Source organism: Rousettus aegyptiacus, unplaced genomic scaffold, assembly GCF_014176215.1.
Source record: "Rousettus aegyptiacus isolate mRouAeg1 unplaced genomic scaffold, mRouAeg1.p scaffold_m13_p_8, whole genome shotgun sequence".
Classification (NCBI taxonomy): Eukaryota; Metazoa; Chordata; class Mammalia; order Chiroptera; family Pteropodidae; genus Rousettus; species Rousettus aegyptiacus.
In genome coordinates, this window is record NW_023416311.1 from 69,176,285 (window position 1) to 69,193,863 (window position 17,579).

General features: G+C 35.2%; 2 protein-coding genes across 5 annotated transcripts in view; one reads left to right on the plus strand and one right to left on the minus strand.

The window, feature by feature from the left end:
- POLK (DNA polymerase kappa) overlaps positions 1-13,884 on the minus strand; it is a 58,084-nt gene extending 44,200 nt beyond the window's left edge. For all 3 annotated transcript variants that reach the window (XM_036226016.1, XM_036226017.1, XM_016137140.2), the window contains exon 1: positions 13,796-13,884. The gene's annotated coding sequence lies outside the window, so the exon portion shown is untranslated. The remainder of the gene's footprint in view (positions 1-13,795) is intronic.
- CERT1 (ceramide transporter 1) overlaps positions 13,851-17,579 on the plus strand; it is an 83,138-nt gene continuing 79,409 nt past the window's right edge. The window contains exons 1-2 of one of the 2 annotated variants that reach the window (XM_016137142.2): positions 13,851-13,948; positions 14,198-14,594. In XM_016137142.2, coding sequence (XP_015992628.1) covers positions 13,866-13,948; positions 14,198-14,594 — 480 coding nt within the window. In that variant the 5' untranslated portion in view covers positions 13,851-13,865. Of the gene's footprint in view, positions 13,949-14,073; positions 14,595-17,579 lie in introns of those variants that run through there. The other variant, XM_016137141.2, reaches the window with a different exon arrangement.

Sequence of the window (17,579 nt, forward strand, 5' to 3'; positions counted from 1 at the left end):
CCAGTAAGCCAAGCTGGGATACTTGATCCATACAAACTGTAATACTAAATTTATGGCTTACACTAAAATTCTGTAATTATCTCATTACAGATTAGCACTGGTCCGCGGACCACAATATGAGTTACACTGCTAAAAAACATCTGTCTACTAAAGATTTTTAATGTTTTCATTTAAATAAAGGTGAAAATTTAAAATATACTAATAAATTGATCAATTGAACAGCTTTTATGCCAAATGACTTTTTCTCCTAGAATCTGTGCAAGAAAACTTAAGGCAATGTTTTTTGCAGTACTTAGTACAACTAAAATATAAATTTCAAGAGGGCAGATACTGGTACAGTCCTAGGCCACTGAGCCTGTTATTTAATAAATGTATAAATAAATGACTAAATGCTGAATGAATGAATGATGGGAAGATTTATATACAGAAAGTAAAATTAATGGTAACACTTTAGTTAAGTATTTTTAAATGCATTAAGTGTAAAAGCTAACATTTGGATCTTATAGTGTTTTATATGCTTTATCCTATTTAATCTTTGTAAGAGATGAGGAAACTAAGGTGCAGATTTAGTAGGTTATATAAAAATTCGGGACTGTATTTCAGGTCTTGCTTCAAATCCATCACACTTAACCACTAAATTATAAATACAAATATGGTAACAAAGAAAATTAGCGAAATCTTACCAAAAAAGATAAAACAGTAATCATTTTGGTGACTGATAATGGAAGTAACAAAAGTGGTATGAATAAAAATAGATAAAATATCATACATTACTAAACAGAAAGCATAATTTATGTTGAAATTTAGTTTTAAATGACATCATGATTTTGAAAACTCTGTAAAAGCCTAAGAAGCCTTCAAATGAACTAAAAGTTATGAAAATGTGATGTTCATTCAGACTTTTCTAAAAACCATGAACTTAAAAAACAATCTATAAATAAGGGTTTTTTTCTTAATATCTTAAAATGTAAGAAACATTGTACAAAAAAAAATACATTGGAGATCAACTACAGATCTTCCTTCCTAGTGATATGAAGGGTAATTTCTTTAATAATCAAGGCCTCTAAAACAAACAGTTCATTTTTACCAGGCATTGCCTTACCTAATACCTTAAATAAAAATCAATAACAAAAAAAGTCCTATATTTCTGCCTAAAGCAACACAAAAAATAAAGGAAAGGCATTATACATAAAAAGAAAGACTTCTTTTTCTGAAAACGAGAGCTTCCTAAATCTTATCTTTGTACGAGTGAAAGCAGCAGCAAAAGTGACTTCTCTTTTCACAAGGCGGTGGTTTCTTCCTTTTTCAAGATACAGCTGGAAAAACTAAATGAAAACTTTTTAAATGAAAAACTTTTCTCTAAGGAGAGAAAAAAATGAAACGGATGAAAATAGAAAATATTAAATTCCATAATGGTTGGCTACATTTGCTAAAAACATGTATGAATAAATGATAACATTTTCTAACAACTTGCCATATGTCAGGCAAATACTAAGAATTTAAGAAGCATTCTCTCATTTATTCCTCATGATTACTTACTAATTTAGACATTATCCCAATAAAGTATGTATTAGTAAAATATTTAAGGAAATTGAGGTTTAGAGAACTTATGTATTTCACCCATAATAACAGGAGGTGTCCAAGTCAAAATTCGAATCCAGATTTTGACTCTACAGACCACATCCTTAATCAGTATGTTAAATATATAATTACCACCTAAGGTACCAAAAAGTTTATTTTATCTTCATTCTTAAAAGATATTTTCATCAGATATAGAATTGATTAACACTTTTTTTCTTAGAATACTTTAAAGATGTTGCTCCACTGTTTTCTAACCTCTAATAAGACCATGACTGTTCAAATTGTTCTCTGTAAGCAGTGTCATTTTTTCTGACTGCTTTCGAGTTTTTCTCTTAATCTTTGGCTTTTGACAGTTTGACCATAATGTGCCTAGGCATATCCCTTCCTTCACAGGACAGAGCTAGACCAGGTTCCTGTATTCTCTGTGAACACTTTACTCCTATTCCTCTTCACCAGACCTTTTAAAGATCTGAAGCTTTTCTCTATCCCTGACATGCAGCAGGACTGCCTTCCTCATCCCCTCTCACCTTCATATTTTGTATATTTAAATTTTTTCCTATTTTTCCAAAATACTCCCAAATGAGGAAGAGAAAAATGGCTTTCTAAGGCTTCAAAAGTTCCCAATCTCCTTTTCAAGAACATGACCTACAAATATCTGTTTGAATTATGGACCTGTTTAATTTCTATCTGCAATCTAAAGCACTATATTATTAGTTAATCACAAACTAGTTTGGGTTCTCATTCCGTAATAACTAGCAACGATCCCTAGAAAGAAGCAAAGGTCTTTTTGAAGAAGGCTTTTTTTTTTTTTTTTTTTTTGGTCTCTGGAATTTACCAGTATTTATTTCATACATCAGTTCACATATCTGCTTGAGGGCTAAGTAAATACTACTTGTCAGTCACTGATCCTCTTGACTTCTTTGGTTTTTGATGATTCACTCAGATTGTTATCTATAAAGTATGGTTCTATTGTGAAATGCTTGCTACAGTGGGACCTATATGATAGCCATGTTTTTCTTATATAAAAAATAGAAAATTCTGTTATTTTAGGTATTTCTAACAAAAATGACTATTCAGATATCCCAGTGGGCAAATATTTATACTTTATATATGAATTTTTATACACTACTTTTTTAAATGCAAAAATTTTACTGGATTTGGCAGAGATAAATGAACTAGTAGTATATTAAAATATGCTTTGATCTTTATGGTGAGTGCCTTATTTGGTCAAATTATTATTATTTTAGAATCGATTACAATGGCTAACCCTTTCACCTGAGATAAGAGAAGGAAATATAAACAAGTTCATTTGGTTATGAAATAAAATTAAGAAATGTAGTTATATTAGCTTTTGGTGTACCATTTGTATCTATTAGGCTCAGTTTTAGTTTTTGAGGTTTTTCTTTGAGGAACTTGATTTGTAAGCATTAATAGTTCATATGTTATTCTTCTTTAGAAACCTTCCAAAGAACAAAAAATATTATACATTTTTAACAGAATAAAATTTACTATCTTACAAAATTTCTATATGAATTTATTTGATCCCTTTATGAATCAAAGATACATTATGGTTTTTTAGGGATCTTATTTTTTCTATATGTTGAGTATTTTCCTATTTTATCATCCTAGGGATTAATTAATCATTATTCATCAATATTTTTAACAGGAAATCTAAAAAATAATAAGAAAAATGAAATGGAATCATCTAGAGGGATGATCTAGTAGTGAAATAAATTATCACTGTTACATCATCCTTCAGTTTTGTTATTGTGTTGCCCACAGTATCATATCTTTGAAAGAAAATATCGGAGAAGTATAGACACACCATTTTTGCAGGGTTTTTTTTTTTTCCCATAGTTTTTGTTAAACATAATTGAGAGTTCTGAATTTTTCATACTGGCAAAGAGAAGAAAATTGACAGAAGACTTTCACATTATTAGACAAATTAGAAAATGAATACAAAAACACTAATAGCACTATAGACTATAATCATGGAGAAACTGACCCTATAAGCAAAAGCTGACTATAAATTTTCAGATGATTCAAATATATTTTCTCAAACTTAACAGTCAATGAGTGAACAATGCACTTTTAAGAATAAAAGCAAATAAGGCATTCTTATCCAGTTAGTCATTCAACAGGAAGAACTTCAGCACAGGGTATTTTGCAACAAGAACTTGGAATATCCCAGTTTGCTAACAGGATGTATGACAGTGTTCTTTCATCCTTTATGATATTTGTGTACTAAAAGTTATTTAATACAGTTTGTAAGTGAAAAAACGCTTAAAGCAGATGTATATACAAAAGGAACAGGATGAAAATAGATGATGCAGAAATGAAAACTTTATTGAACTTATAATTCTAACTGGTGTTTATAAATATAAAAATGAAAATGTTTTGCAAATATGGAGAAAGAAAATCGTCTTCTTTCTGAACAAGATTATGAGATGTCAAAGTTTTCAATGTTATTGCATTTTGACAACATAAGTGCAAGATGGATAGTTGCAGGATTATTCATAAAGGCTGATGAGCAGATAGTTGCTTTCAAATGACATTACACATTTTAGGAGAATATGAAATAAAAATTTGAATTTACTAAGTTCAGATTTTTATTATAATAAAGAACTGCAAACTAGCTACATAATATGCGACTGATGCTTAAAAATGTATGTGGATAAATTTTTTAGGAAAATTGTCAAACTAAAGAAAAACTATATAACCTACTAGAATGTAATCTAGCTCTAACAGATGCTCAAATGTTTAATCACTTTAAAATAAGTTATTTTTTAGTCTAAAATCAATTCTACATGTATTAAAACTACATATTATATGTCTCTGAGGTTCAAAAGTCTGGACTAGACTATTCACTAGCTATGACCTTGGGCAACTTATTTAATTTCTTTGAACCTTTACTTCTTTACATATAAAATAAGAATAATGTCTACTTTGTAGGATTTTTGTGAAGGATGAACACTAAATGTAATAAACCTAAAATGATGTTTGACATTGAGTAAGTCCTTAAAAAATGATACTTATTCCTTACGAAAAGCTGTGATGAAATCTGGTTCTTTAGTTTCTCATTAATTTTAACCATGCTAGTGATTTTTCTCTTGGACCTTATTAACTGCAATTCCTACAGCTTCCCTTCAATCATCAACCAATTAAACTTATACTATTCATCCATAACTCTTCCTGAACACCTACTATGTGCAAGGAATTTTAAATCTTTGCTTGATCTTTAATAATAATGTAACTGTTAAAAACAAATCAGTATCTGTATATACTTTATTGTCTGTATTCCTAGGTAGAAAATGTTAGAAAATAATGAATCTGGAAGATGTGGCAATATATTTATAGCACCCCAATATGGATCATCATATAGTAGGTCTTCATGAGGATGAAGATAAACTGTATATTCATAAACTGTATCACCATAACAATATGTATGTCTACAGCAATATTTTTTGGCTTACTTGACTAAGAAGAGGATCTGAAATTATAGTAAAAGCAAAAAACAGGAAGCAAAACATTTACAAACTATCATGATGATTCTACCAATACTTAAAAATACCACATCACTTTACATAGTATGACTGTAACATAGTAGAAAAATAATTTCTCGATGTAACAGGAAAAGAAGTTAAAAGACACTGAAAAGCTTAGGGAAAAAATGAAAAGGAAATGTGTACATGGAGAGTGGGCACTAATAACATTGTTTATTATAGATGTATACTCTGTCATTTTTAGACTAAAAGATTTTTTACTGTTACAGTAAAACCAATGAAACATTTATCTCTGACAAATTTTTATCCCACAAAACCAAATAGATGCAAATAAAAAATAATGGAACATAATTGAAATTTTATTCGACGGTATGAAAAAATATTTCTGCTTAGAACATGCCTGGCTTGGCTCTTCCCTGTACAACAGGAAACAAGATAAAAGGGTAGCCAAAACACTCTTTGAAATTTTTTTTCTGAAATCACTGTCTTATGGCCAAATATTAAAACTTTCTACATGATGTAACATATTCCTAAGTAGCTATATGTAGTGCATTAAGGTATTAGTAATACCTCCCTACCCCAAAAATTATCCTTAGAGAGTTAAAGGGTAAAAATCAATACACAAGGTAGTCTAAGATATATATATATATATATATGCAAAGTCACTTTAAGGATCAGAGTAACAGAGTAAGACCTGGAAGTATGAACATAATACAAATAGAGTGTGGGGTGTGGGCAGTTAGAAGCAGAACAAAGAAAAAGAAAGCAACCAATATTGGTAACGCCTACTTACATATCCATCTCCATAATATAGATAACCTAACTTAATGCTACTAACCATTTAGAATCATAATTATTCCCCTTAGAGGAAAATTAAAATATAAGACAGGAATGTAGGAAAATGACACCAAGCCTAGATTTGAGACAAATCACAGGGCCTGGAAAATTGGTAAGAAGGTTAAGGGCACCTAAGATGCTGAAGTGGGAAACATAACTGAAGTCAGAATAATGAATAGGCATAACATAAGCTTCCCCTCCCTATTCCTATGAGTCAATTAAAACAGGATGGAAGGCATATCGTAGAAGTTCCATTATAGTTTATTTTTCTCCCAGCTTCTATTTCTCACCTGCTCCCCCCTCTGCTTTTCCCATCACTGCTGCCAATGATTGCTATGGTAGAGGAGAAACAGAGGAGAGAAAATAGTAACAGACAATATACTAATACACAACACATATGAAAAATAGTAATGCAAAGGAAGGGGAGGAAGGAGAAGAATACAAATAGTACAGTACTCTCTCCTTATCATGGTCAACCATGATCCAAAAATATCAAATGGAAAATTCCAGAAATAAACAATTGATAAGTTTTAAATTGTGAACTGTTCTGAATATTGTGATGAAATCTCATGTCATCCCCCTCCATCCCACCTGAGATGTGAATCATCTCTTTTGTCCAGTGTATGTATCTCCACTGTATGTATAGCACATTAAGCCATTTTGAGAGACAGGGAGCACATTCACATAACTTTTATCACAGCATATTGTTATACTTGTTCTATTTTATTTGTTAATGTTGTCAATCTTGCCAAACTTATAAATTAAACTTTATTACAGGTATGTATACGTAGGAAAAAAAAATAGTATATGTAGGGTTCAGTACTATCTTTGGTTTCAGGAATCCAGTAGGGGTCTTAGAACGCATCCCCCATGGATAAAGGGTGACTATGTACCAGCATATGTCGGAAAAAAGATTCTGCAGCTGTCTGGCTGTGGGGACCATTCATATGTAAAGAATGCACATAAACTGGTCAGATTAATTACAAAGTTGCTTTTATTCAACTAGATTTTGTGATCAGCTTTTGGTATTTTTCTCAGCAACTGGAAAAGTTTGTTCTACTATTTAAAAAACTTGATAGATCCTCTAAAGTTCATTCATAGACTAGTACACTTGGGTTGCTTATGCTGGATCTGAATAGACCTGTTAAGACCTAAGTCTAACTGAAAATCATTAATTTGGAAGATACTGATACTGCCAGATGTTGACTACAGACAAGTAAAACACAATTATTTTTTTTTGAACTAACACAAAAGATTAAGATATGTAGGGGAGCAATCCCCTCAATATTCTCTAATTACATATGTTTGGATACCACTTTTGTGATTACACTTGTAAAGATATATTATAATAATTCTATACAATATCACAAAAGATGAATACATGCAAGTCTCTTGCAGCTCCTTAATGTCTGTGAAGCTAGTGTTGACGATATCAGGAAAAGACACAGATGCATTCACAACATTCCACATGAATGAATATTTGATATATTTATGCAAATATCAGTTTACAAATGCACATAACCTTACAATGATTGGGATTGACATAGTAATAAAAAGAGATTGGTTACACTAATAATGCCATTTATTAAGTTAGCATAGATTAAATATACATTCAAAGTTATATGGTTATTGAGGATGACGCTAGCTAGGATTTGCACCCAGAAACTGTCTACTTGATCACTCTGAACTCAGTGTGAATCACCATAGCGGCAGAAACTACAGGATTCTTTAATAAGCCTGACAGGAACATTAGGAGAGGCTAATAAAATTGATTAGTAGTCAAAAGAGGGAAAAAATATGCATTCAGAGGGGCAAATAGCACAGGCTAAATTGGAAAAGAGAGACTTGCAGAACTTTTAAATCTTTTAAATTTCTGAACTTCATTTAGGGAACATGTTGAATATCACACACAGTAACGAACAGAAAAAGATCTATCAATTAATGATATTCTTAATGTGATGAGACTCATTGGTTTACAGGATAACTTGGTGGAAAAGGATGGCGAACAAGGACAATCTTAATTATCTTCAAAATTCCAAATGACCATTGTTTTATTTAAAAGGACCTGGGGCAAGCGTCCTATAGAGGGATCCAGCGGAAGTGGGATTGGATAATAGGATTAGAGAAGAGGGTTTATGGCTGTCAGGTGATAGAAGTAAAGGCTACCTTCTTTCAATTTAAAACACTAGTTCAGCTATTATAGTTACATGTATAACTTTCTTACCTTGTTCTCTACTATGATATCCTTAAAGGTTAAACCCCCACAACAGCCCCTTTTTGTACTACCTTTTATTATCTTAAAATGACCCACAGTAGTCCGCATAGTATCTTGTATATTACATGCTTGTTGAATTAAATTATTAACTGAAAGATAAGGTATAATATATTAGTTATACTGAATGCCTTCTGTATGATGAGTAGTAGTCTGAGGACTAAGGATAGAAAAAAAATATTAAAAAATGAATTAAAAATTTAAAAATTCTTGCTCCCATGGAACTCACACTCTACTGGAAAAAAAATAAATATATGCAGTCTAATACATGCATGTAATCACTTATTATCTATTATGTGCTATGCCCTTGAAAATATCTGTCTGCTGCTTGACAATGAGAATTTCATATATGTTAAATGATTTGTTTTCCTCGACCACCCTTTCCCTTACCCATAGTTAGAAACAAACTATGAAATTATATGTACTAGATATGCTTGTAGTTTAGTTGGCTTCCCACTCCAGACAAACCACATAAGGGGTAGCCTTATATTCTACACTTTTGGGAAAAGTCGATTAATGTATTGGCTGACCAGCTACCTGTTTCTTTCAAGAATCTGAACTAAGAAACACTGAGATGACCCCAAAGTGAGGTAGTTAAACCAAGTTGGACATCATGCAAGATGAGAGTTGAGTCAGAGAAACAGAGATTGAGAACACAAGATCACAGAGATGAAAGATACTATGAGGTCCCAGAGGTGGAAAGAAAAATACTATGTCCTCATTTTCCAAATTTCCAATATGTAGAAGGCCCAGTTGAAGATTCAGAGATCTCTACAATAACTTTCTCTTATTTGAGCTACCCCGAATGTATTTTTGCCACCTTCAGTCAAAAAAGCCTTGATAAAACCAATAGTAAAGTATCCACCTGGTCAACTATAATGACTGCTCACTATTCTCAACGTAGTTCATTCTGAAATTGTAACCTCCTATCACAATCTCCTTCAGATAGCTTACTCAGATGCCATCCAACCATCCTTTGTCTTCAAGTGGGAAGGGAGAATTCAGACATACTATTGAAGAGTATAAACTAATGCAACCTTTTTTAGAGGACAATTTGATATTATCACACTGTAAAATGTACATATTCTCTATTTCAGCAGTCCACCATTGGCAACTATTCCCCAAACAGATCTAGACAAATGCACAAAAATAAAGTTTGTTCCATGTAACAATTTTGTAATAGCAAAAAATGAACAATTTTGATTGCCTTTCAAAAGAGCAATTCTATACAGTCATAAAAAGAATGCCATGAACTAGATGTTTACAATATACTGTTAAATTTAAAATGCAATTCTCACAATGGTATGTATTGTCTGTTTCTCTCCGTCTCATCTGTCTGTCTCCCTCTCTCCCTCCCTCCCCAGATATATATGTGCGTGTGTGTATGTTTATATTTTGAAAATCAAAATAGTGCTCTCGGGAAAAAATGAGGGAGCATGCTTAAAAAAGAAAGCACGTACCATATTTCACTGCTTTAGGGACACACCTTTTTTCATATTTTAACCTCTCTAAAATTAGGATGCCTCATATAATCCTTGTCAGTGAGGCAGTGGTTGTGACATAATTGTCCTTACACATGCAACAAAACATGAAGAAGTGCCAGCAGCTTGGGAAAAAACTCATAAGACAATAATGGGGCATTCTTAAGAAACATTGTAATCATCAATTCTCTTAATGGTGAAGAGGAAAATGTATGGAAAAACAGGGACACGAATGAGTCTAAATTGAAAGTTAATTTAGAAGACTCTGAATGTAGAGAGATGAACAAATCCTTAACTAATTTATAACATTTATAATTACCTTTTCTGCTATCATAAAAATGATACATATACACATACACACATATACTCACACCTATATAGATACATTTTTTCCTTCATAAAAAAAGTATAAAGAAGAAAATTCAAGTGGTCCATAATTATATCACCCACATAATTATTTAAGACATTAAAAGAGCAAAAAAAAAAAAATCAGCTGTTATTCACATGCTCTATTTCATTTGTCCTCTAGCTGTTAGACTATTGTTATTCATAGATTATTACCTGTTTCATAGGTTAATAATTCTACTTCTAAGTTTGTAAAATCATATTTCTTACATAAATCCCCAAATTTTAACTGGTTATGTTTTAGTTTGCAACAGCATTATAAAGAACAGTTAAATTCCCAGGTTAGCTAACAAAAGGACTACTTAACTCAAAATGCACTTTAATATAATAATTGCATATATAGAATCTATAAGCTGTTAATGGACTAAAGTGTGTCACTCTCAAAATTCATTTTAAAGCCCTAACTCCCAATGCAACTGCACTAGGAGAAAGGGCCTATGAAGAGGTAATTAAGGTGAAGTGAGGTCATAAGGGTGGGGCTCTAATCCAACAGGATTGTTGTTCTTATAAGAAAAGGAAGAGGGCCCAGAGCCACCCAGTCTGTGGTATTTTGTTATGGCAGCCCAAGCTGACTAATAAAGGTTCTTTGTAGCATCATTTAAAAAAATTAGACAATGTTTTCAGTTTCAACTTGGGCCATCTTCACCTGCTATAGTTCAAGCATCAATAACAAATAATGCCCCTCATTTCTCTATCGATCAGTAAAATTGCAAGCATTCTCAGTTCCAACACCTCTGGATTTTTTGGCTTTTGCGTCTTGGCAGTGGGAGTGAGGGGCAGGGATAAAGGCTTTGGGATTGGTGTTTAGTGTAGGAAAAGTAAGAATGATATGAGGTGGAAGATAGGGAGGCAGAAGGAGGAATTAAAGAACTCTAGTGGGATGAGAATGAACACAGGAATCAGGATATTTGGGTTTAAACTGCAACTATGCTCTTTACTAGCTATAAGACCTTTGGAAAGTTATTTAACTTCTCTGTGGTTCAGTTTCTTGGTGTGAGATAATAAAAATAGAATAAAAATAATAAATTCTGCATTGGGTTAAATAAGACAGCATATGTAAGGACAGCGTAAATAAATGATGTTTAAAATCATTAGCTGAATTAAGAGCATAATTGCTCTGATATTCTTATCTATAGTATATATTACTTTTTAAACACGATCTTCCCTCTTAGAGATATTCAGAAGCAAAGGGTATGATCTTTGAAATCATACAGATCTGTGTTCAAATCCTAACTCTGCCACTTAAAAGCTATATGACACTGGGTAAATTAGTTTCCCTGAGCTTCAGTTTCAAATTCCTTAAAATGAGGGCAACAACGTTCACCTTACATGGTTTTTAAAGAATAAGTCAGATCAGGTATGTAAAGTGTCTGACCAAAACTAAGACTTAATATTATAAAGATGTAATTTTCTTCATAAATTAAGTGCATTCTCAGTCTAGATCCCCATTGAATTTTTCATGCAATCTGAAAAGCTATTTTAAAATTTATCTGGAAGAGAAAATACGCAAAAATACCCAAATGAAAAAGAACATCAGGAGAATTTTGGTATTTTTATATATATATATAAACATTATAAAATTAAGTAATTAAATCACTATGGTATTAGATAGGTATAGACAAATAGATCAATGAAAAATAATGGAGTCCAGAAACAGACCTACATGTATGGGGATTTCGCATATCACATAGATATTATACTTAATAAAGCGTTGGGCCAAGTGGCTGTCCTTAAAAAACATTTAAATTCCTACCTCATTTCATATACAAAAATAAATCCCAGGAGGATTCATATTCTAAAAGTTAAAAAAAAAAAAAAACCACCAAAAGAGAAAATATAGAACATTTGTAAGGGGATTGGGGAAGGCTCTAAGTAAGAGAGAAAATTCTTACTATAAAATAAAGAGAAAGTGTATGTATTATATTCTCATATTGCAATTTCTTCCCATCGGCAGGAATGAAGTGAATCCTAATCTTTAATGTGGAATTCTAATAAGTATACAAAAATCTTTTGTGAAATTAAAAAACAAATTTAAATAGTCTTTTAAGCATAGAGGAAGATGGTGGCAAAAATATTTTTAAAAGGCAATTCCTTTCATATTAATAGTAAATCCAATAAAACAATTTCCTACTGAGTAAGTGGACACCTAAGTGATCTAAGTGTTGATTCTTGTGATCTAAGTGCTAAAGGTCACGACCACACACAACTTAGAAATGTATAAAATACAACAGAAAGTTCAATTTAAAAACAAACATATACAATGTTCCCATGATTCTAAATTACATTATGAAGTGAATTCCTCAACTATTCACAATCATTTGCTTAAAACTGATAACAGTTTAAAACCTAGACTTTAAAAAAATCAGAAATAGTAAGTCTAGCTACATTAGGTAATGGGAAGGCAAAGCAAAACTTAACTGGTGTGTCAGTCAACTTCTAAAGGTATAATTTAATAATTCAATAAAGAGGAAAAATGTGCTAAGTGGGTTTATTCTTTTTTTCTTTTGAATGACAATTTTGGGATTATGTTTTAACATGCTGACAAAGTATTTTCAAAAGCTTTAAGCTTTTTATTCATCTTAATGGCTTTCAATTATCACTTGATTTCACAGTGAAAAATGATTTCTAACTTATTTACAGCAGATTAGGCATCCATGAGTCAATCTTGGGAACGAAGGACAGGTACTTCTCAGAGACACTTCCCATCATTCCGTTTTTTCCTCAAGATTCCAGTTAAATTGGCCTCCATCCCTACCAGACTTATTTCTAGCCACTGTGCCTTTTCCACCAGACTCGACATTTCACTTATCCTCGCATCCATGCAGTAAGTAGGTATTTTTTTATGAGTTTTAATAATGACTTATACTGTCAGCAATTAAGAAATTGACAAGATGTAAAGGTAGCAAAGGGAAGACATGAAGCTACAAAGTTAAAGATCTCTCGCTAAAATTTATCCTTACAATGTATCCAAAAACACTAGACAAGATTTGTTAGATCTAGTGGTCTTTACACTAATTCTAGTCTCAAAGTTAGCCTTCTATGGCCTAATCCCTTAGTATTCACTTTGGCCATTCTTAGAGAACAACGTTTCTATTCCAACCTTTTCTACCTTTTAGAGAGAGGTAGGTCAGTAGAATGGTTAACCTGAGTCTCCGGAACACATTCGTTTACTCCAGGCTATCATCTCACACTCCTATTTTATTTTAAAAACTCTTCAAACATGATTTATTCTCCATCTTCAAAATTACTTTCCACAAAATAAAATTCTGGAAATCTAACAATGCGAAGCACTTGATCTGGTGAAAGAAACTGGAAATTCTTCCTTCAAAAGCGGGAAACGACGTGAAGTCTAATTTCTAAAGACCAATGTGAAAGACCTTCAAAATTTACAGGAGTGTTTTGGCGGAAAGAAACACCTTGGTCACTAGAAAGGTCACAAACCCCTGCCACTGGGTAGAGGCGGAAGCGCCCAGTACACTCCCGCCCAGGCAAGCAGCAAGATGCTCCCGGGCTTTCGAGAAGCCGCGGTGGAAGGCAGGCCCGGCATCCTCAGCGGAGTTATCTCACGTCCGGCCCCGCAAGCCTAGCGAGTTCGTCATAAACACGCTAGGCAGAGAGAGAAACGCGCCCGAGAGAACCGGTCACGCAACTGTCAAACGAAGCCCACCACCCCTTGACCGTCCCTAAGACAAGCCTTTACGGCGCGAAACACTCACCGGTTGCCTCGGGATCGCGACTACAACTCCCAGGAGGCTGCGCGGCCGAGGGAGCTGCGTCTTTCCCAGAATGCAGCAGAGCAGCATCCCCATCCCTCCTCCTTTCTCTGCTCCTCCTACTTTTCTACCCTGCGTCACCCGGGAGGGCCGGAGGTAGGGTGCGGGAGGGACCCCAAGCCTTCAGCGTGCTGCGTCAGACGTTGGGAGGGGGACTGGGCGGGGAGCCGGAGGAGAATGGGAGGACGAAGAGGAGGGGAGAGAGGAGGGGTGGGTAAATAGTGGGCCAGGCAGGAAGATGGCGGCTGTAGCGGAGGTGTGAGCGGACCCGGGTCTCTGCAGCTGGATTTTTTTCTCTTCCTTTCTTCCTCCCTCTTTCCTTCTCTGATTGAGATTGGCACCAAGGGGGCTGAGTTCGAGTGGCAGCGCAGGGCGCAGCGCAGGGGTCACGGCGACGGCGGCCCCTGACGGCTGGAAGGGCAGGCTTCCTTCGCCGCTCGTTCTCCTTCCCCGGTCCGCTCGGTGTCAGGCGCGGCGGCGACGGCGGCGCGTGGGGCGGACTTCGTCCCTTCTTCAACACCCCTCGGCGCCGGAGCGGGCACTCTTCCCTTCACCATCCCCTGACATTTCACCCCGGGGACTGGGCGCCTCCTCCGGCGCAGCTCGGGGAGCGGGGGCCGGTCTCCTGCTCGTCTGTCGCGCCTCCATGTCGGATAACCAGAGCTGGAACTCGTCGGGCTCGGAGGAGGATCCGGAGACGGAGTCCGGGCCGCCTGTGGAGCGGTGCGGGGTCCTCAGCAAGGTGAGTAATCCACGGGCCAAAACCCCCCTGCCCAAACTCACCTGTCGCAAGGCAAGCCACTGAGGGCGGGGTGGGGCTGGGCGGGAGGTACGGACTGTCCCGGGGCGGGGGCTGCGGTATGTGCCGGGGTGCGGGGCTGAATTCTGCTGCAGGAGTGTGCGGGCCAGGGATGGAATGGGGAAAGGGGGAGAAGAAAATCGTCTTCCTTGCCTGCCCTGTGGTGTCTGCGGCCGCTGAGGACCGGGGAAACGTGTCCCAGCCCTGAATCCAGTTTGGGAGTGGGATGCGCACTGTGACTTGGAACTCAGGGCGGCGGCTGTCCGGGTTATAGGAATCCGGGTTGGGCAATATCGGCGTCCGAACAACTGAGTATGGGAGCGATGCAAATCGGACCTCTCAAATGAGGTTAGTCCAGAAATATTGAACTGAGTAGGGTTGGAGGGTTCTGGGGACGCCGCTGTTTAGACAGTAGCTAGAGCAACTAGACTTGGTGCTGAAATCTGAAGTGGTAAACCATGCCAGCTTATATGCAGAGAGAAATCTCAATGAAGAGGTCTTTTGTACTTTTCCCCTCACCCTTTACCCCATTTCAGAAAAGAGCTATTGAATCGGCACGTGATAGGTACAAGAAATATAGTAACTTGGACTACGTCAGAATGGAGAGTGACTTCTAGTTCAGGAGGAAGAGCATTATTTAATAATAAAATATTCTTGCAGTCAGAGGGTCAGAGTAAGGAAAAGACATCTTACCTTTCCTGTATTTTTCAAAATTGTAGCAAAGCAGTCATTTGTAGGATTCTAAGGCTAATTAGTTAAAATGGATGAGGCCCTTTTTAAGAGATGATAAGTGGTTTTTTCTTTTGATAGTACATGGGGGATTTTAGTTTTCTTGTTTGTTTTTCATCTTCTAAAGTTTTGCTGTGAGAAGATCCACACTGCTTTCCCCACCAGCACCCTCTTTCTGTTAAACTTTTAGAAATGGCTGGAGTTGGCAACCTGGCGAAGGGGGAGCCGGGGCCAGTCTCTAAACAAGCTGGTCACAAGATCACAAGATACTAGGTCATGTGCAGCTACTGGCTATTAAGAAATCACCCTAGTTCCAGTATACATAACATTTGGACATCTTTTGGAATTGTTTCATATTAGATTTTTATATTGTCTTCAGAAGGATGATGGGAAAAGGCCTAAGAAAGGCATGAATATGTTAGAACTAAGGCTTAAAAAGTGTTACCTCTTATTTGCATAGCAGAAAAATTAAGGTGTGTGCTGATATTGTGATCGTTATTGGAACTTCAGTGGAAGTTTTCAGTAAAGCAAAGCTTTCTAGGGTTTCTTTAGAGTACATATGTCTTGTAATTTAGGAATCTGTCGAACACATTGTATAATATACATTTTTAGATAGAATTATTATGAAATGGGTTCTCAGTGATTCTGGTAATTTCATCCCTTTTCTCATATGAGCTCAGACTTTGAAATTAATATTGTGCTAAGTATTTTACAAAACAAGCTGTACTTTTGGCCTATTGATTATCATTTTGGGATTAGAATGACTGCTGGAGTCTTTAGTGCTCTGAGTAGTTTATATACTGTATGGAAATATAGAAAAAATGAAAGACTATCTCTTTGATATTTAAATGCTCAGAAACATAGTATTTGACCATTTCTATGGTAGATAAATAACTTCAGTTTTGCTGCATACTTAGATCAATAGGAATATAGGTTTTGGTATTCTTGATAAAATCTGTGAAGGAAATTTCTCTGAAATTTCACAATTTATTGTTATACAAATTTTTTTTAGAAGCTCTTTAATCAAGAGTATTTAATATTGGTTATATGTTTTAGAATTTAAAGTACATAAAGTACATATTTTGAGCCCTTTATATTCACTTGGTAAGTTAAACACAAATTAGAACTCAGCATCCATCCTTTTCCTTCTATTGAGTAACGTAGTTACCCCAGTAGTACATTGGTTTGTGTCTCAAATCCATCCACGTTTTTTTTCTATATTATAACCTAAAATACATGGAAATACCTATGAAACATTTTCTATAAACTTTATTCTTAAGCACCTAGGTTCCAAAAATACTGGCTAGGCAATAATTCTAGGTAGGTCTCACAAATATCAGGATGAATCTAGGTTAAGGAAAGCTTCATGCCTTCGTAGGACTTCAGAGCAACGAAAGCCTGGGTAATTCGCATGCAGTTTCTTCTGAATTCTCATCCTTTGAGGTTTACTGTATATTCTATTTCTCCAATTACCTAACTGTTGGCCAAAATTCTCTCCATCTTGAGTCCATCTCAAATACTGTTCTTTCCATGAAGGCTTTTCTTATTTGACCAACCGTTCTAGATCTCCTTTCTTTGAATCCCCACAGCATTTTATTTGTAACTTGCTTTTTATTCTTATTTTAAATGTAGGATTTTTTTTTTCTATTGAAAATATACCTTGCTAAACTATTAGGAGCAGGATTCTTTGATTCTCTTGCAATACCTAGCATATTGCCTTACCTCTATTTGTTAAATAGGGAAGAATGATGAACCTGTGAGGGTAGAGAAAGACAAAAATCTCCCTCTTAGGTGTGATAATGGTTTAACATTCACTAAGTAAAGTGTAGTGAAACTTATATAATGTATTGAGTCCTCTGTAAGAAAACGTAAAATTGTGGACACAGACTTCCTGGGGCCACTTCTGTTACTTTAGAAGGGGTCTGTTCTATGAACTGTGGTGAAGGTTAAACATTAAATATGCATAACTTTGCTTCCAAGTCAGAAAGTACCGTGTGCTTGGTAATGTTCTAAGTCTGTTCTTATTTAACCTTAACAACTCTCAAGTCGAGTTTGACAGAGAAACAGAGAAGATAAGTAACATGACCACAGTCACACAGTTACCAGCCTTCTGAGGGGCAGTAATTGGAAGTGAGGTAGGACTAAGGTATGCCAGTCTAACTAATTTATATTATAGGCAATGGAGAGTTGTTAATCTTA